The following is a 20,233-nucleotide window of genomic DNA, read 5'->3' as shown; positions in this document are numbered from 1 at the left end:
AAAACATTTCAGTACATTAACTAGAACTTATCTTGGGCCGTAGAGTCAGAGAAAAACGAAAAATAACCCTGTTTACTCAAGTGGGAATCCTGGGGAGCTCTTGTTTTTAAATGAAATGTTTCATCCCTCCTGCTGCTTCACAGACACACATTCATCAGGCCGGGTTTGCTTCCACCATTGCTTTTCTTCCCCACGTTGTTTTGGTCCCCTGTGCGTATGGGTCAAATCCATCCCCAGCTGAACTCTGCTTGGAGTGAAGGGAATTACACTGAGGCCCTCAGCTGATCCTGGTGCCTTGCTCCCTGGGTCGTCCCTTACGCCGGTGCCAGCTGGGCGTACAATGCTACCGTTCTGGTAATGCCCACTTGGAACTTGGGTAAATGACCTTGCCCGGGGGCAGGGCATGGGAGAATCAGGACGATTATTTTTAAAATCTCTGATGGTGGGAGGTGCGAGGTAAGTCCCATTTCAGCCAGCTCCCTTTGTGCAGTGTGCAGTACCCCGCAGGGTCAGAGCCACTGTGCTTTGTGGGGTAACCCATCTGCATTGTTACTCATTCCACAGAAGCATGCCCCGACGGGATTAGTTAGGAAACAGGCCCCCAGCAAATCTAGGACCATAAGTTTAGGAATGACTCTGTATTTTTGCAGTGCCGATGCAGCTTGACAACCTTTTATGGCAAGTAAAAGGAGCATGTGAGCACATGACAACCTTTTATGGCTGAACTCTTACGTGGTCTGTCTTAGGGTGGGATGTCTCTTTAAGGGAACTGGGCTTCGCCCACTTGTGACTGATCACCTGCCTCCCAGCTGCTGAGATAAAAGGCCAACGAGCAGGTCACATAAGGGAGAGTGAGGTGCGGAGTGCAGGGAGGTTTCTGCAGCAGACTCTGGATCAGAGAAGGGGCTGGAAAGGGGCTTATCAGACCAGTTAGATGGATCCTGGGTAGGGATAGGTGCAGTGTTGGGAGCAGTAGTGGGAGTTCAGGACCTGGCTGACCTGTCCTGACTGATGTTGAGCTGTGTTTGAACAATAAATGCATCCCTCAGAAAAGAGAATGAAACAGTGACTCTGCTGGGAGCTTCACTGATGCACTGGCCTACCGGCTAATATGAGAGTAGGGAAACTGAGGCAGAGGAAGGTTCTGGAAGCAGAGCTTGGGGAAACCCTATGACAGGATTCATTTCAACCAGAGTCAGGCTGAAATCCAGGCCCACCACCTGGGGCACCGCCATTGCAGGACAATGCAGTGTTTTGGGGGGGGGCTTTGTGCATTTCTACCCACACTTTAAAAAATATAGCCTGTAACTTTCCGTGTAGTGATTCCCTGGAATGTGTGGCGCTTCTAACAGACAGCAACATGTTACACACATGTTAATAACATGCTCTCCTGGCTTTCTACCCCAGCCAGCGTTATGGCAAGGAACCTCCTACCTGGTGAGCGCTCAGCGTGGCGGTTTTGTTTTTCACGTGTTCCACCAGCGACGAGATCTTGTCAGGCGACAGTCTGCTGGCTGCGCCGCACTGGAAACCTTGCAGCACTGCTGCTGAAAGGCTAAATTCAGGGTGGGTTAGTTCTTCATGGGCACAGGGTATTTGAAATGAGATTTCACTCAAAGAGGATGCTTGATCACAAGCCAGTGGAAATTCTAGGCTGCCTCTAGCCGCTACGATCAATGGCTGTGGGTTTGTCTATATGCAAGAGACCGTGACCGTAAGCTGTCACAATTGGAGGGGAATTATACAGAACGTACCCTAGGCTGAGTGCTTCCTTCTGTCCTGAAACGAGCCCCCTTTAGGCCTTTGCTTTAAGCTTGGGTGAGGCAAACTGAGCCTACACCTGGATTTTGGCTGAGGGAAGCCCTTGTATTTGTGTTTGGATTTAAAGGGGTAGGGCATTCTTTACACGTCTGTTTTTGTTCTACAATAAAACACTACACAGAGGTATTTAAACTCCACCTAGGCATCCAGGACCACATGTGCAAAGGCATTTAGGTGCGTACGTACCTTTGAAATCTGGCCCACATCCAAGCAGCCTGTCACGCTGATCCTTAGCAGCGTCAGAAGCACATACGCTATAGCTCCATATAAGCCATCTACTGAGATTATTTTACCTACCCACAAAGCTTGGAGTTCTAAAAAAAAATTGTACTCACTCAGCGTAATTATCGGTAGCATTCAATACATCCACAAAAAACACAGCTGCCTGTGAGGGAGAACAATACACACTCAGATAGACAAGACATGGGGGAGACAAGCCAAGAACCATGCGCAACCAGCCCCACAGAGAAAAGAAGAAAGCTAACGTTACTGTGTGATTAGATGTCTTGCTGAGGGCTTTGACCTCTCCATAATCCTTTTTATAAGTGGCAAACAACTCCCTTAACGTTCACACCACTCAGATTTGTGCAGGTCACGGAGATGTCTGAGAAACCATGGGTGGTTAAAAGCAGAGCATGTAGATAAAATAATAATACACACTTATACAGAACCTCTCACAAAATGTCCCCGGGGCCTTCACCTCCCACATGTAGTTAAATGCAACCTTAAACTTAATAGACTCCTCTCTGAATGCAGAGCCCAGCCCTCACTCAGGTCAACCCTCCATTGATTTAACATATAACCAACTCTAGCATCAGCCTTAAACACCCTTCTGGAAATGAAGAGAATGAGACAAGCCCTTAACGTCACCTGCTCTGGAGTCCATTGTTTCTCATTGATTTTGCGAAGATCTAGGAGCTCGTCTCGAAACACCAACAATGGGATTGGAACCTGGTCCACCAAATCATCTGGCACGTTATTTAAAATGTCATTCAGCGATGAGGAATTGGAGATGATCTGCAAGGGATACCGTCAACTTATCAAAATACATGGCTTTGACTTCCCACGTGACTTGTCCCAGAAATGCTTTTAATGCATTGGGATGAAAGAATCAGGCTAATAATAGCCAGATGCCCACATTTTCTGATGGGATCTCCACATTTTGCAATTCCATCCCCAGAAAATTCAATGGCTTGGGTTGCAGATCTGGGTTTCTGGCAATCTAGACTACATTTTGCTTGCCATAGAAATGTAGGCATCAAAGGGCCCTTGAGAAGTCATCTAGTCCAGACCCTTGCATTGAAGCATGATCAAATAAATCCCTACACCATTCTTGACAGGTAAAAACCTCCAGTGATGGGGATTCCAATGTCTCTTAGAACCCTATTCCAGAGTTTAGCTACTCATACTTAGAAAGTTTTTCCTAATATCTAACCTAAATGCAGATTAAGCCTATTCCTTCTTGTCCTACCTCCAATGGACATGGAGAACAATTGATCACAGTCCTTTTGATAACAGCCCACAACATAGTTGAAGACTGTTATCAGGTTCCCCCTCAGTCTTCTTTTCTCAGGACTAAACATGCCCAGTTTTTTTAACCTTTCCTCACTGGTTGGGTCTTCTAAACCTTTTATCATTTTTGTCACTCTCCTCTGGACTCTCTTCAATTTGTCCACATCTTTCCTAAAGCATGGCCCCCAGAACTGGACACAGTACTCCAGCTGAGGCCTCACCAGCACTGAGTAGAACGGGAAATTTCTTCCTGTTAATACACCCCAGAATGATATTAGCCTTTCTCACAACTGCATCACAATGTTGACTCATATTCAATTTGTAATACACTATAACCCCCAGAACCTTTTCAGCAGCTCTGCTGTCTAGCCAGTTATTCCCCATTTTGTAGTTGTGCTTTTGATTTTTCCTTCCTAAGAACACTACTTTGCACTTGTCTTTACTGCAGTTCAACTTGTTGAATTTCGACCAATTCTCCAATTTGTCAAGGTCATTTTTAATTCTAATCCTGTCATCCACGGTGTTTGCAACCCCTCCCAGCTTGGTGTCATCCACAAATGTTATAAGCCTACTCTCCACTCTGCATACACTTCATTCCATTATCCAAGTCATTAAAGGGAATATTGACTAGTACCAGTCCCAGGACGGAACCCTGTAGGACCCTGCTAGATACGTCCTCCCTGTTTGACAGTGAATCATTGATAACTACCCTTTGAGTACAGTTGTGCTCCCACCTTATAGTAATTTCATCTAGACCACGTTTCCCTTATAAGAATATCATGGGGATGTTTTAATCCACCCCCAGCTGTCACAGGGACCAGGTACTCAGTAATAAGAAAGAAGGCAGGTTCTCACCTAACAGTTTTGCTTACCTTGGCCACAAAAGCTCTCTTTAAATAGCCAGGAGCCTTCTTGATGGCTCTATGGAAATTGGCATTCTTAGCCATCTTCATCGCAGTGTCTGCTGTGATGTTACTGAAGACGCGACTGGGGAGGCCTGGCACCAACCTTCCAAGTCTCTGAAACGCCTCTGCCGTATCAAACTGCGATGAGAAGAAAACACAGAGCAGACCCGATTAGAACTCTAAGGTGCAGCGCTTAGTGGAGACTTCCCCATCCCGAACCCTCTGTTCAACCCCATAGAAACTGACTGTTCAACGGGGAGTGCACCAGCTCCACTAACGATGAACGTGCAATCAACATTTATGTGCACTAGATACAAAATGGGCAAAATAACATCACCACCAGATGCTCTGTTCAGACCCACTTAGCAAGATGACAAATTCCTACCGTGAAATTACTGCTGATTAACTTATTCATCAGCCCTTGAGATTGTCCCCTATCCCAGCCGTTGACTTGTCCAAGCGACTGCAAGGCCAGTGGATCTGCTATATCCTGAGCTCTCAGTTCTAAAATCTGCCCGGAGGTCAGCCCCACGGCTTGCTGCCCCAAAGCAGCCAGGGTCCTTGCATCAAACGTAGTGATCTGAGCTACGAGCATAGTTGCAAGCTGGAAGGAAAGGGAGATGAAAACTGTAAACAATAATCGACAAATCGCTAATAACTAAATCCACCTAGAAAATTCTGTGGAACATTCACCTGAGACAAAATTCTGCTCAGGAATGTTGGGTTTTTTTATTACTATGGCCTAGAAGCCAATCTCCAGATGATCAACCTACATTCAGACTCTGGGTCTGGATCTAAACTTTATATCTAAATTAAGGGTCAAACCAAAACCACACAGATGACTGGTTCCAAAGCCAAACTTCCCTAAAATTTTGGAGCGTTGGGATTCAGCCTTTACAGAGAGAGGTTGGAGCTGCAAACTCCGATTCAACACTTCCCCAGAGCCCAGCACCTGACCTCCCCCTAGAGTTACACTCTGATGGGATGTCCCTCTGGCTTCTGTACAGCTAAGAAACATCACACAGACCTCTGGATACTTACCTGGCGGTCAGTGGTAAAGGGGTCTTTGAGTTCTGATGCGTTTGAAGGGACACAATAGAGGTTTATCCTAGCAATGATGCTCAGTGAAGCACTGGAGTTGAGCAGGCGTATTGCGGTAGAATGTCTGGCAAAGCAGAGGAGCTGGTCTGGAAGGCTTTGAGCAAAGTGAAATGAAAAACATGTTAGTAGGGTAGGTGGGTGGGTGAGACAGAGAGAGTGTCTGCCATTGGCTATTTAGACAGCTGGTCAATATTTCTCGTTTGAAACTTTTTTTCCTATTAAAATGGACTTTTTAAAAAAAATGAAAATGTTCATATAGAATCTTTCTGGGTTTTTTTTCCAAAATTTTCTAATTTTTCAACCAAAAAACCCCAATTTTAATTTTTTTCAGTTTTAAGGTTTCATTTTTCTTTGTTCATTTTTTTGTTTTTCCTCTTTCTTCCCCATCATCCTTCTTCAGAGGAGGAAAAAAAGGGAGGGGGGGGGACAAAACACTGAAAAGTGAGAAAAACATTTTAAAAAAATCAGAAACATTAAAAAATGGTCAGAAAAATTTCAAGAAAACAAAAGATTTGTGCGGTGGGTTTTTTTTTCATGAAACGTACCATTTTTCACCCAGCTCTCATAAATATAATGAGCGTGTGTGTAAATTTAAATGAACAACAGATGCTCTTCTATAAACGTTTGCACAGCACATGGAAGCAAACTCACCATCTTCATTCCTTTCCTGCACGTTTTCTTTGTTTTTAGTGCTAATAAATATTTCTTACTCACTTGACAAGACTGAAGTTTGAATTCTTGGCAAACAGCGCTGTGGCATACAGCTCTGCTACGTCCTTATGGATTCTTGTGTGGTTGATGAGTCTCAGGTTGTCTGGGTTTATGGCTAGATCCTGGAGCTAGGAAAGGGCGAATGTGCAGTGTCAGTCCACGCTCAGCGTGATTTTCAGAGATGCTGAGCATCTGTAGACTTCAGCAGGAACTGACAGCACTCAGCAACTCTGAGATTAAGCCAATAATTTTTTTAATGCCCGCTAGTGTCGGTCTAAATACAGTACTTCTTAGGAAACGCCTGTTGGAGTATGCGACCCAGAATACTTCACAGGAAGTTGGGCTGGGTGTCTGCTTGGAGAGGGAGAAGTAAAGTGTGTGGATTGTTGGTAGCAAAGATCTTTGTCTTTTCCCTACAGGAACCTGCAAAGCTAAATCTCACATGTGCACAGTGCCCGAGGTGGATTCAAGGCAGATACAGACTCTGTCACTGAGTTCTTTTCATGGTATATAGGGCAGGGGGCCCAAGTCAGCACATGTGGAATAAGTCTAGGTAGGATGCTGAGTTTATTTTCCATGCCTGCTAAGGCTCCGTGAGTGTACCTGTCCTTGTCCCATTTCAAAAAACCCCTTCCCTCCCGCCCAGGGAACTGGCGTCCCAGAAGAACCTGGCTCTTGGACTTTACCTTAACTACATAAGTGGAGACCTTACCACTTTGAAGGATATCAACTCTCATAAACTCAACTCTATAGGAGTCGTGCATTCTCCCCCAGCTAACAGGTTCTGCTGTTGTCTGAGGTCCAGCTGGGGTTGGCAGAGCTGTTTTGGGGCCTGGTAGCTGCCTTGACCATGCCACCAGGGGGAGCGCACGAGCCAGTGCTCCTCTTCTTAATGGACCCACTCCCACACCCATTAAATTCAATGGGAGTTTTGCCCCTAACTTCAGTTGGACCGGATCCAGGCGTAGAATCTCACGCTGTGGTTATTTCCATGTTGGCTTGCATCGCAGGCCAGTATCACACTGAAGCCCCCAGCCAGCATACTTACAAGTGTTGCGTTGTTGTTGATGAATGATCTTACATCGTCCGCACTGCTGTAGCGGATGGAACGCCCAAGGTAAGCAGCAAACCAATTTGCTGTGCGTGGGTCACTGGCATTGTAACATCTGGGTCTAGCACTTGTTGCTGCATAATAAATGACGGTTAAATCATAAACCAGGTAACGTAGCTAGAGATAAAGCTCTGTACCTATAGATATCTGCGCTGTCATGAAATTTCTACTGTTGGAAGTTAAAATTTCTTGCAAATACTTACTGCCATTCCACCCCTGCAGAATCCAAACTCAACCCCAGCCCAGATTCAGCCTTGAACCTGACCTCTGAATTTCAGCCTAAACCAGATCCAAGTCGGGGTTCAAACATTAACATTTCAATTTATTTCTCATGCTTTTGGGCACTATCACGTGAGAAGAGAATACAGGCTATTCTCTAGCAGACCATCTGCTCCTAGGGCAGACATTGAGACTTACCGGTGAGATAGTCTTTGGTGAAATTATAGATCTCTTGCTGGCTGACCTTGAAAGCTGTAATGTTATTGCTCAGTTTGCCCACGCTGTATAGAGAAATGGAAACAAAGGAGTAGTGAAGATTAGACGGCAAAAGCAAACACAGCCTAGAACTGGGGAAAGGAACAGGTATGCAGCTAAGCACAGGATGGCTTCCTCATATAGACCGGGAAGCTGGTACTCGAAACAAAGATGGAACAAGGAAATGTTAAGAAATGTTCTGCGACTCTGAGTATTTTGTGTTACAGACATATAAATGTCAAGAAATTTGTTCAACTAAGGATCAGAAATACTTGTGACACAAAGGAGCCCTCCGTGCTCCACTGAGGGGGCTTACATTGTGCGGAACGCTGTGCAGCTGGCATTCCGGGTCCCGCTGAAGTTCAGTATGTTGCCTTGGATAAAACTGAAATATTGCGACAGACGTGCACTGAGCCACGTGTCCACCACTGTCTCGTTGTCACTCCTCAACACTGCAGGCCACACGCCAGCCAGAATGGCCGTCCTGGTGTCATTTGGGAGGGTGTCCTAGAGGGAAGGCAAAGGAAAATGGCAGCAAAATATCGTTCTTTACTCTAGTCTCTGCTAGATTATTCAGATTGCACCTTGGAAGATATTAATGGAGCTCTTATTCCCATAGTCATTTTTAGTTGCATATGTAATTTTTTTCTCATTTTTTTGTCCTTCCTATATTATAAAACCCAATAAAATACTGTCAACTTCCAAGAACACTCTGCAAGATCCAATATATCCCAAAGGCAAAGAGTTTCCTGATTTTTATTACTTGCAGTGTCCGGACACATTTTCAATATCCCTTTGCTGCCTGTGGAACTCACTGAATTCTCTTGATTTGGACCCCTGTTAATTCAGGTCACTGGTGGGGTGTTTCTGTGCAAAACCCATTACAATATGGAGGTTCATTTGGACTTAGGGAAAGTGAGAAGCAAATATCTGACCTACCATAATGCTCCTCTGGTTAAACAGGTCAATGAAGGCCCCTCTCCTTTTATAGTTCTTCAGAAGAACGGTCAGGAAGTTGTTGTCATTGAGAAAGTCAGAACTGGATAACAAATCAGCCAGTGCAGCTGGGGCCATTGTATTCACAATCTGGGATGAAGAGATAAGGATTAGGCTGGAGAAGGCTGATGGTAGCAACTCTTAGACAAAAGGAACTGTTTGCTGTGACTGTTGTACGGGTGATGGGTGCTGGATTGACAACCCTGAAGCCTGTTCATGTACAGAATGGGTATAAACCACAGAGCTGGTAACTTCCCTCTGCTCTCTCCCAATGTGCCCAACTCTGAACTGGAATGGATCACGCCTAGCAATGAAAGTGGAGTTCAGACTCAGTGGCCCTTGGCCTCTCTGCTGAGATTGTCAACAATGGAGTCAATTAGTGTCACCTGAAGTGGTGGTTTTGGTAATGTGGACTGGACAACTAACCAGACTCAGATCTATCCATTTAGGGTCCAGCTCTGTAAACTTTACCCATAGGAGAGATCACTTGAATCGCCCCAATGTGAGTACAGGTAGAACTTTCCAAGGCCAGCCTCTTATTTCACCTGTGTGACAACAGGCTGTGTAAAGCGCGTTAGAAACTTTCAAGAGACTTCATTAAACATAGGTCAACGATGAACAGAGGAGTGGAATGGGGCAGTTGGCTCAGATACTACTGTGATTGGTCCCCTGTAAATACGAGAGAGAGAGAGAGAGAGATGTGCCACTAGCAATTGGACTAGTAACTGAGAGAAACTCTGAAAGAATGTCTCCCCAAAAAGAAGGTACGTCAGGAGGCAGAATGCCCCCTCCTGCATTAGGCAAAAAATAAATGTGGAGACCACGTGTACAAATTCACAGGATTGTTCAGGTGGGCTGTGTGTGTAACCGGGGGTTGTAGCAAGATCACGAACACGTTTCCTAGCTATTCCAGTACCGTTTGGATTTCAGATGCTGGAACGATGGAGGCAAGATCTCTCAGATTCAGAAAAGCAGCAAAGCCCTGAAACGTCTCTCTTAGATACACGGTGAAGCTAGTGTTTGTGGTGTAGCACCGTAGGGAGGAACCTGAAATAACCAGAGGGAAAAGGACAATGGCTTAAAACTAAAGCCTGGGAGTGGGGCTCAGCGGAGTGGAATGAACCAGTTACGATGTCAAAGCAGCTGAATCGTTTAGTGAAACCTTTCCATGAACAATGCTCCTTACCGGCTGTCACGTTCAGTATCCCGCGGTAAATGCTCTGTCGCGTGGTGTTGCTGAAGTCGGTGATGGAGCTATTAAGCACAGTTACTCTGTAACATAGCAGATACATCACTTAACTCATTCCAGTTAAGCAGTTTAGCAACCCCTTCCTGGTACTCAAAGGCCTAATCAAACTCCTGTTGAAGTTCCCATCAAGAGTCTGAATTGACCTCAGTGGGATTTGGATGGGAGCCCAGGTAAACTCAGCTCAGGTACAGTGTATTCTTGGGAGGTTTTTCACCCCACTCTCCAGCTGGGTTGACTGAGGCACGAAGCCCAGTGACTTGGCTGGGAAATTCCATCGGGAGCCAGGGGTTTGGACCCTGGGACCAGATTAAGGCTAACCACTGTTTGGATGCACCAAAAATATACATATGCCAATCTGCTTGTGTATTTCATGGGAGATGGAGATGGAAAATTGGGAAGCCCCTTGGAAACAGGGAACCCCGAACCTGCTCATGCTTTTGGGAATGAGGGGGGCAAAGGGGTTGGATGGAGATTCAAAAGATGCACATCTCTACACAGCAACAGTCTGGATTAGCCAGTGCATTTGATCTAGGCTAGAATCCACCAGTTGCTTGTGTCCATAATATAACACCATCATCACAATATTCTAATGCACAGACCTTGTGTTATTAACACTGCTGTATTTTAGCAGCCATGCAGGGTTCACAGAAATAAACCGCTTTCATTACATGTAGATCTGGCTTCAGTGTAATCTATACAATTTAATACAACTCCCTTCCCCCATAAAAAAACCAAATCAAAACAATGTAACAGCTCTTCAGGGCGGGAACTGCGTCCTTATATACCTGCACCTAGCAGTGGGCAGCACTGCACGAAATAATAAGCATATAATCAACAGAGGATGTAAAATGATGTCCTGGTTAGATCACAGGAACAGGAGTCAGGGCTCCTGAGTTTTATGCTTAGCTCTGTCACTGCCTCGCTGCATCTGTTTCTACCTCTGAAAAATGGGAATCATAATAGCCACTCATCTTTGTAAGGTGCTACTTGAGGTCCTTGTCTGAAAGGTGCTCTGCACGTGAAAAGTATTGATAATAGGGGTGGTCAAAAGTTTTCTGTCCAAACTGTTTTTGGACAGAAAATTGGGTTTTTGAGGAACCATTGTCTACACTATGACCAAGGACTCCCATGATGTACCACACAGGCTCACCAAGAGGGCAGTCCAACATGCATCCAGGGAGATGTAGTCCAACCAGGGAGCCTGGCGTACAGAGGAGAATGGGAGTGTCAGGCATCTGAACTACAGCTCCCATGAGGCACGGCAGCAGCATTTCAGAATCAAGGTATGTCAGGGTTTGGCTGACATCTTTTGGACTTAGATGTTTTGCTGAAAGATCAAAACTTTCCATGGGGGAGAGGGGAATAACCTTTTCCAACCAGCTTTAATTGATGATAATAATAGTCTGAGCCAGTCCTATGATAAACAGGGGAAGGGAATAGCTCCTACACAGCATTGATGGCAGAGCAGTTTCTAGATTCTAGACCGTTGAAAACGAGTGGGACATGGGTGCTGTTCAGTCCTGAGATCAAGCCTGCAAGGCGAGGATCCATCCAGTGCACGAATTCAGCATCATCTGCCTTCTGAAATATTGGCTGGGCTGCAGCTAGGATGTGCTGTAGCAGCGTGGCTCTGATGTCCCCCTTCAGACTCAGGTTGGCCTGGAGCAAAGGGAAGGAGAAAGAGAGAGCTGTGGGGAGCAGATCCTCAGCTGATGTGAACTGACATAGCACTGCTGAAGTCAAAAGAGCTATGCAGGACACCAGCAGAAGATGTGGCCCAAGGGGTCTTGGATTTGAAGCCGCTGGGAAGGGAGCTGGTTATATTCCAATAGGTCTCTAGTCTCTTGAGACTCTGGAGAGCACGGCTTGCTTTTAGATTCCCCCTCTGCCTCTTTTCCACTCCCATCCTCACACCCTCGCCCAGATGCCCAATGGAGACACACACTACTTTGAAGATAAAAGCACAGTTCTCCCAGTCCCAAATTCCTCTCAGCTGCAGTGTCCCATCCCAGCCTCATTTTCCCTCCCCGTATCCACATGTTCCTTACGGAGAAGTAGGGAATGTGTCATCTATGGATGGGCATGCGGAACAGATACCGTATTGTACCTACACTCCCATAGAGTACCCCAACATTTTTGAGGAAGTTAAGCCTATCAGGGCTATGAATCCTGCCACGGCTTTTTGCACAAAAGTTCCACTGCCTTCAATGACAATTCCTCCAGTGGCCGGCTATGGCCCTGGACACTGGAATGACTCTCACCAGCCTGACCTGTCTGTTCAATTCATCGATGTACTCGGTTACTGTAGAGGTGGTCACAAAACTCATCAGTCTCTGAACATCTTCGGGGGTCTGCAAGGTCCCCTGGGTGGCTGATAACTGCGCACGCTGCTTCACTGTCAAACTACTGAGCACATCGAACTAAGGAAAGGCAGAGTGAAAGGAGAAGGGACAGGAATGAGACATCTGCTTTAGGTAGGAAGGATGCCCAGGGCAGCAATTTTAGTGACTCAAGGCAAAACACACGTTGCTCTAGTTTTTAGAAAACCCTCCGTGCTGGTGAAGGATGGGGTTGAGTTGATGTCCTGCAGAGCTGTTGATAAAATGACAGGTCTACAGGCTCAAGGCTTGTATTTATCCACACAACAGGCACCACATGGACAGTAACAGGGGAAGCGTCCCCCACACTCACATGTGTTTCAGCCATCAGCCCCAGGAACCACTCCTAGAGTAGTTCATTCTCCATGGGACAATCATTCACTGACCTCTCTGCTTGGACCTCCCACCAGGGAGCCGTTCAGTGCTGGCAGTGACAATGAGGTTTCTGATTATTAGCACCTGTCCGCCTAGGAAGTGGCCAGAAGCCAGCAACTCATTTAGAACAGGGTCCTACACCCAAAATATAACCACGCCTGTCTCTGTATGTAGGAATAATCATAGCCACTACTTACCCCATTAAATCTGGAGTTCAGAGAGAGCAAGTCGTGATATGCAGCGTGTCTGCTGAAGTTTCTAAAGTTGGCCGTTAGCCAAGCAGTGCTGGTGTTAAGGCCATCAACACAAGCTGATCCTGCAAGAGAACAATGGACAGCCATGGGGGCACCTCCCGCAGCTCAAAAGAAACGTGATGCTGAAAAAAGGATGCTTCACTAGAAAGTGCCATGAGATCAGGCACTGCTAAGGCTATTCAAAAGGCCATGATCTGCAGGCAGGAGGTGCTAAAACTCCCCTGCCCCAGCACCATTCAATACAACTTGAAGAGGCATCAGCAAAAATATCCAAGGCCTAAGTCAGCATTGAAAAATGCACTGGTTTCTGGGCTGCCCAGGCATGTATTCCAGGGCATTCACAGCCCCTTTGCCAGGCAGCTCTCTGGAGAAACTGAGCTCTCCAGCAGGAATCACTGCCCACCTGGCACCCCAAGTGTCAGAGCCGAACCACCATTCAAATCCCCTGAAAACAGACAGCGATGTGTCAGGTTTGCCTGGAGCCATCATGGGTTCCCTTACCTGCAACGTTTAACCCTTTCAGGTAAGGAAGCTGGAAAGCACTGTAGACTTCCTCTTGGGTACTGTGGTTCATCTTTTTAAATTCCAGATCCAGGCCTTTAACTCTGGAACAGGGAATGATACATCACAGAGGGGAGGGGGGGGAAGGGGGCAGATTAGTTATCACAGGCAAGATGTCCCATTCAGCTTTTTGCCTCCCAGTCTTTGATCTCAATATGGCTGTTTATCATAAATTCCACTTAAAGGAGTCACAGAATCTCCTCAGCTGGCTGTGAATGTTGTACTGATCAGTATATACTGCTCTCCCACTGTGGGTACCATGCCCACACACTAGGCTCTGAGCCACTGTCTTCCGTAGCTCTCACTCCACCTTTCCCCAACGTTCTTCTCTCTCTCTCTTTCCCTGATTAATCTCTCCAATTCGCTCATCAAAGAAGCAGATGTTACCAAATCTAAGGTATCAGTCATCTATATAGATACAGAATCTATCTATCTATCCCCATCCACCCCATCTATCTATCTATCTATCTATCTATCTATCTATCTATCTATCTATCTATCTATCTATCTATCTATCTATCTATCCAGAACCCAGGAAGGTGTCAAACTCAGATTCTGATCCAGGCGGATGTTCAACACTTACTCCTTGGTGCTAAGCGCTTCCAGCTCGCATTGATATAAACGGCAGCAGACAGCACACAGTCCCTCATAAGCTCAGGCTCTCAGGAACACTATCTGAATTGAATCTAAGTCACGGATCCATTTCTAACACAGAGAGTTGGGAGACGGGAGAGATTTACTAATGAGACTAGATATAACCAGTGAAACATACATTGCCTGATACTGCGCGCATCCCAAGGTCTCATTCCGAAGGCACTGGAGTATGTCGATAGAGACTGCAGCTAAAAAGGGCCTTAACCTCTTCTGGAACCATGGCCCCACAAACTCTGTCTCATTATAAAGCTCCTCGTTTCTCAGCTTCCCATCCCATAATGCCTCCAGTGCAAAGCCTTTCCATTCCGATGGGATCCGTGAGGAGTTAACAACCTGCAACATAAATATTTTATCTTTGATATTGGGTAACAATCAGCATCCCGTACATCACCCGGCTATAGCTCCAGTCAGCCAGGGATCCCGAGGAGTTTCACAAATGCTAATTCTTTAGGCCTCACAACCAGAGATGGACCAACGATTTGTCACCAGTAATACTAGTCATGAATGTAGCTGGTTTTTGTGCTAGGAAACCATTTGTGGGCTGAAGTTGGCTTATCAATCTGTCGTAATATTTTCTTTCTATTCGACCAGCTTTATGAGAGCTCCCCGCATCCCGTGAGAGAGGGCAACATTTTACCCCTATTTTACAGCTGAGGAAAATGGGACACAGAGAAACACAGTGATTTGCCCCAAACCAGGGGGAGGAACACAAGCTAAGTGTCCTGGCTCACAGTCTTGGGTTATGTGCATTCTCTAGACTGCAGTCTGTTATAGTGATGGCTGCTTTCTTACCATTCAGGTAACAAAAGTATCGGCACTCTGCAGAGAGTAGAATATAAACAGAGTATCTGTAGTTTAACAGCCAACACAGAACAAGAACACAAGGGCACGAACGGAGGGAGAAGGTAATGTTCTTTCTCAAAGCGCTAGCGTAAGAAGTGTGCTTCACAACTCCTGCACTTTCTCCATGGAGCCTCACTCAAAGTGCTAGTTTACCTTGTCATTAAATTCTTCCAATGCTTCCTCCAGCTCTTTCCCGTTCACTTTGCTGACAAGGAGCTTCACAACACTTAGCTGTAAATCAACGTCTTTCCTCAGCAGGAACTCCAATGCTTCCCTGATAAAGGAACTGTTCCATGTTGACAAGTTGTGTAGCTGGAGAACAAACAAATCCATTGACCTAGACAATAAATCATTCTCTTTCTTTCTTTCTTTCTTTCTTTCTTTCTTTCTTTCTTTCTTTCTTTCTTTCTTTCTTTCTTTCTCATTTCCTGCATAATTTCTCCAAAATGATAACATCACTTCCTGCTTGACATGAGAGCAATTAACCCCAAGTTATTCATAGCGTTTAAGGCCAGAAAGGACCATTTGATAATCTATCTGACCTTCTGTATGACAGACCCTCATTGGTCACTCAGTTATCCCTGTACTGAGCCCACTAGCTTGTGTTTAACTACAGTAAATCTTCCAGAAAAGGACCCGGTCTTGATTTGAAGACACCACCACTTCCCTTGCTAATTTGTTCCAGTGATTAATCACTCTCCCTGTTAAAAAACTGTGCCTTATTTCTTATTGGAATTGGTCTGACTTCAGCTTCCAGCTATTGGTTCTTCTTATGTCTTGCTCCGCTAGATTAAAGACCCCTTTAGGACCAGGTATTTTCTCCCTGTGAAGGGATTTACACCCAGAACCTGGCATGGTTCTGGTATGGCTATTACCTACATTTATGCTGCTACTCTGGGAGAGTAAGAGAGAGCAGGGCCTCTCCTAACTCCCTTGTATGGCCTATGGGCATCCCAAGTCACTTCCATGGGGCTGCTGCTCCCCCCTCCTTCTGCTCAGGTGCATGAGGAGAAGGGCAACTGTGGGTAGCCTTGTCTCTCCCCCACCAGTGCACTGGCCAGTATGGAGGGAAAAGTTCTGATAAAAACCCTCCCCTTAGATCAGGGGGCGGACCAAGCAGGGGACTGTGACTTTTAGAATTATCATCTCCTTGTTATCAGTGCCCACAACGTCCTAGAAAACTCAACCAGTTTGAAATTATGGAAGCGAGCAAGATGTTAACATTGCAGTGAAATACGGTAGAATGGACTAGAAAGGACATTTGCAACCTCTTGACTAGCACTTTGTGATACTCACATTGTCACAGATTAAATGAGTGAAATTTGAGGACCTTCCAACATCATTACTGTGAAAAGAGAGGAAGAAACTGCAATGGACTCCATAAGAGCAAACACGCGAGTGAAACGAATGCTAATTCAGTGTCTTTAGTGACTGGCTAACGAGCTGCTTCTTTTTCAGCTCAGAACATATGGTATGTGAGTTCAGCTTCCATTGAAATCAATGGCAAAGTATCAGTGTGTGCAGAGAGTCTTTAAAGACATGTTTTCTAACTACTAATATAGGATACGCATTGAGTGTAACTGGTCAGAGAAAGGCTGTAAGTGGCAGAGTGGCATAACTTGTCCCAGGCTGGTTGAACAAATTCAGCTTTGGCATAAGCAGGTGCAGTTCCCACTGTGATCTTTGGTTGTATCTGGCACCATTAGGGCAGAGCTGAATGTAACCTTAGCAGTGTTGGGGATGGTGTGGGATCTACTATAGTGTGAGGAGAAGATCCTGCTACCTCTCACAATCGCCTGTTTGTTGCTTTTCCTGCTACATCCTCTTGGCATGCAAGTTACACTCAATATGTCAAATTGGTGCAAGTACCTTGGCAAATACGTCCACATTCGGACCAATTTACACCCAGTCTGTAACTTACCCCTCTGTTTAGGTCACCACTGAATATGGCTCAGGGACTTTAATGGGAGTTGCACCCACGTATTGCAGCTTGAATTTGCCTGTTAGCCTTCTCCAAGTCTAATGTCAATACATCAGACCTTGTGGATGCTGGAAGGACTCATTTAATCAGTCTTTGCAAACAAGTGCTTCACCAATGCGATGAACCTGGATTTTACCTAGCCTTGGGCGGGTTCATCCTGAGATGGTTCATCCAATCATAGTCCTCCCGTACTAACCCTGAGCACCCAATGAGCCAGATAGGTTTCCCATTTGAGAGTTACCATAATCCAGAGCTGAACCTTTAAAATAGGGGTTTATTATGGACGTGTCTATGATTCCAAAAGGGGCAGGAAGATAATCTCCTCCCACCTCTGATTAAGTTGACTTTGAACCTACTCTGGGAAAGCATGCAACAGCCAAACTATGCTTCCAAAAAAAGATTTTTCCAGTTAATTTCTGCAAATACCTGGTTATGTTCTCGCAAACTTCTGTTGCTGATAAAAGAGGAAGAAAAAGAAAAAATTAACACTGTTTCCTCCCCACAACAAACCTTAAGGCTTATCACAAAATACAATGATAGATTGTACACCGCAATCACATACCATTTATCTGAATGCCAGCCTCAGGACACTAGAGTGGGAGGGAGGAAAAAGGCACACAAACAAATTTAATCTTTCACTTTTTTGCATGAGTGATTGACATGGTCCTACCGCAGACTTTATTATGGTTACAATACCATATCTTAATACAATACCAAGAGTATCTTATATTGTAGAACTTCTTTCCTCCTTCAAGACAGCAAGTCATTTCACAGACTGTGGGCTGGATGTTCTGGGCTGTTACCGCCCCTTTGTGACACTGGAGCAGTGCAGGGGGGATTGGAAAGTTGCTGGTTCTGACAGAAGGGGTGTGGCCGGAATGTCACTGTTATCAGCATTCTACAACAGCTGGAATGGCCCCTTGAGGCTGTGGACAGCTGAGAAAAAATCACAGCCACTCTGAGGCTGTTCAAAGTTACAAGGGCCAAGCAGAAGCACAGATGCAGGATTGGGGAGCTGCAAAGGTGGCAGAAAGTTACTTTTTCTAACTTCTTGGGTGCTGCATGTGTTGGCACTCAGCCAGACCCAGGATCAGGCCCTCTCTATACAGGACTAACTGTCACCCACCACCAGAATGCAGCAACACCTTGTTCTCAGCATGTTGCTCCATTGCAGTTCTCACATGGCATTCCTCAGCCATGACACATCCAGATCGTGACCCTCACTCTATTTGCTTAGAGAGAGAATATGCTGTAGGACATGAACCCACAACAGAGGCACAAGACGAACTAGCGGGCTGGATTCAGGATGCAAATATCTGTACAAAATAATTGTTTGTTTTTTTCATGCAATTATGATGATTGAATATGCAAATTAAATAATTACACACAATCTACTTTAGTACAGCGTCTAGCACAATGGGGTCCTGGTTCATGATTCGGGCTCAGAGACACCATGGTAATACAAATAAATAAAATAATAAGAATGAATAATTCTCTCACCATAACTGCACCTATTTTAGATGTGCAATTGGATGTTCATTTATGTATCTACATTTTTTTAAAATGTCAGGTCCAATACAGCTCTTTTCCTTCTAATTCTTATAGCCCCAGTATTATCATTGGTTTCTATGGCTTGGGCCAGTTTCAACATCTTATCATCCTAATTTCTTATTGCCCTGGTTTTACCCTTCTTTTGGAGGTCTCTGCTGATCTCTCTCGCATTGGACTATCTGGTAGGATTTCCTGAGCTACCTGAAATACCTCATTGTTAGCATTCCTGAGGAGCTGTATTAGTGTCTTGATGATATTTAAGCAGATGGCAAAACAACTTACTGATGCAGCTTCCACTGGGTCCATTGAAAATCCTGCAGCAAATTGGAATAATGTTAAAAATAGCCCCTAGTTATTTAAACAAGATCAAATACAAATTCTAAAACTATCAGAGGAGTCTTGTAAAGCATCCCTTAATTTATAGTCTGTGACAAGGAGTCTTTTCTTCACCTCCTTGTTGATGTCATTTTGATAAGCTAATACAGTTACTATACTCAGGCAAATACAATTTGAAGGATCAAAAGAGCGTATTCTAAAAATGCAGCAGACTAGAATGCTATAGTCACTTTCAAGGAAGCAGGACTCAAATAATTGAACCCATCCATTGATTGTGTGTCGGCCAGCTGAGACGAGTGTATCTAGGACCAGGATGAGTATACTCCCCTCTGGAAGAGTGTGAATAGTGCAATAAATTTCCTATCCAGTGCCCATTTAATCAATGGAAAGATGCCCCTGGACTTCACTAGGGTATTGGATCGAACCCTTAGCTAGAACTCTTTGACAGTTTCAGTGAACGTGGGAGCAATGTGGATTTGTAAATTAAAAGCCATTGTCACCTAAGGCTGTGTGGAATAAAGCCGAAGACATACTATTTAAATCCATGTGGGAGAGCCTGCTCTTCTGACAGTTTGCTCTAGCGAATGGATGCACTGATTATACATTGAGAAAACAAGTAAACTCACCCAGGCAAAGGGCAAAAGCCAATATGTAGGAAATGCAGCTCATCTTGGCTGTGAAATGTCTTTGTTCTCAAATTAGGTCTGGAAAACAGAATATACACAGAGCACGTATTGAATAAGCTTCTATCACACTGAAGCTCTCTCTGTCAGGTTAATTCCCGTGGGATGAATGTACCATTCATGTAAACTAGCAACACTACTGACAACTGATTTGTGTCCCATACCTTAGCCAGGGAATATGTGCAAAACCAAGACCCAAATCAGTTTGCTTTACATAAAAGTAATTCATCTTACAAGGGAGCTGATGATATCCCAGACACATTAGTGCCTTAGAACAAACCTGCCACCAGCAATCAATCATACCATTAGATTGTTGCACAAGGACCCAGCCTGTAGTTAGGTGGTGCATTGTTGGGCTGCCCTAGGAGAATCTCCAACTAAGAAATTGGGTCTCCAGCAGCCACAGTTCACGTCTTGCTTTCCCCTTGCTCTAGGCAGTGATAATTTGCAACTGGCCTATCCCAGCTACATATCCCCACCCCATTCCCTGCATTGACTCAGCGCTGCTGGCTGGCATGTTGGAGTGGGAAGTGGGGCCACCCACCTCCAGGAAGGGAGTAACAGGCACCCAGCTTCAGCACCAGTGTACCAGGAGGAACTCCTCTGAAACCAGTGGAGCCACAGTGCTGTATGAGTGCAGAATCAGACCCATTCTCTCCACTCAGTGAGTCCGACCTACCAGAAAGAAAACCAGCGTGCCTTTCTCATGAAAGGCAAGGCAGAGAGAACACTGTGTC

At 45.2% G+C, this 20,233-nt stretch overlaps 1 protein-coding gene and 1 long non-coding RNA gene across 2 annotated transcripts in view; both read right to left on the bottom strand.

Annotated features, from left to right (window-relative positions):
* LOC128843944 (uncharacterized) overlaps positions 1-14,289 on the bottom strand; it is a 28,606-nt gene extending 14,317 nt beyond the window's left edge. Inside the window, exons 1-18 of the mRNA XM_054041088.1 lie at positions 14,221-14,289; positions 13,389-13,492; positions 12,831-12,949; positions 12,151-12,300; positions 11,328-11,539; positions 9,818-9,903; positions 9,548-9,678; positions 8,575-8,721; positions 7,952-8,142; positions 7,579-7,661; positions 7,099-7,235; positions 6,054-6,178; positions 5,280-5,433; positions 4,624-4,842; positions 4,206-4,376; positions 2,692-2,838; positions 2,157-2,206; positions 1,435-1,555 (exon numbers count right to left, since the gene is read on the bottom strand). Coding sequence (XP_053897063.1) covers positions 1,435-1,555; positions 2,157-2,206; positions 2,692-2,838; positions 4,206-4,376; positions 4,624-4,842; positions 5,280-5,433; positions 6,054-6,178; positions 7,099-7,235; positions 7,579-7,661; positions 7,952-8,142; positions 8,575-8,721; positions 9,548-9,678; positions 9,818-9,903; positions 11,328-11,539; positions 12,151-12,300; positions 12,831-12,949; positions 13,389-13,461 — 2,316 coding nt within the window. The 5' untranslated portion in view covers positions 13,462-13,492; positions 14,221-14,289. The remainder of the gene's footprint in view (positions 1-1,434; positions 1,556-2,156; positions 2,207-2,691; positions 2,839-4,205; positions 4,377-4,623; positions 4,843-5,279; positions 5,434-6,053; positions 6,179-7,098; positions 7,236-7,578; positions 7,662-7,951; positions 8,143-8,574; positions 8,722-9,547; positions 9,679-9,817; positions 9,904-11,327; positions 11,540-12,150; positions 12,301-12,830; positions 12,950-13,388; positions 13,493-14,220) is intronic.
* Positions 14,290-15,108: 819 nt separating this feature from the next.
* LOC128844077 (uncharacterized) lies at positions 15,109-17,367 on the bottom strand. Its single transcript, XR_008446427.1, has 3 exons — positions 17,353-17,367; positions 16,242-16,290; positions 15,109-15,257 (listed from the first exon to the last, which is right to left on the bottom strand). It is a non-coding gene; the product is annotated as an uncharacterized LOC128844077 (long non-coding RNA).
* Between the last annotated feature and the right edge of the window lie 2,866 nt (positions 17,368-20,233).

Source organism: Malaclemys terrapin, chromosome 10 (genome assembly GCF_027887155.1).
Source record: "Malaclemys terrapin pileata isolate rMalTer1 chromosome 10, rMalTer1.hap1, whole genome shotgun sequence".
NCBI lineage: Eukaryota > Metazoa > Chordata > Testudines > Emydidae > Malaclemys > Malaclemys terrapin.
This window is presented reverse-complemented; position numbering and strand designations above follow the sequence as displayed.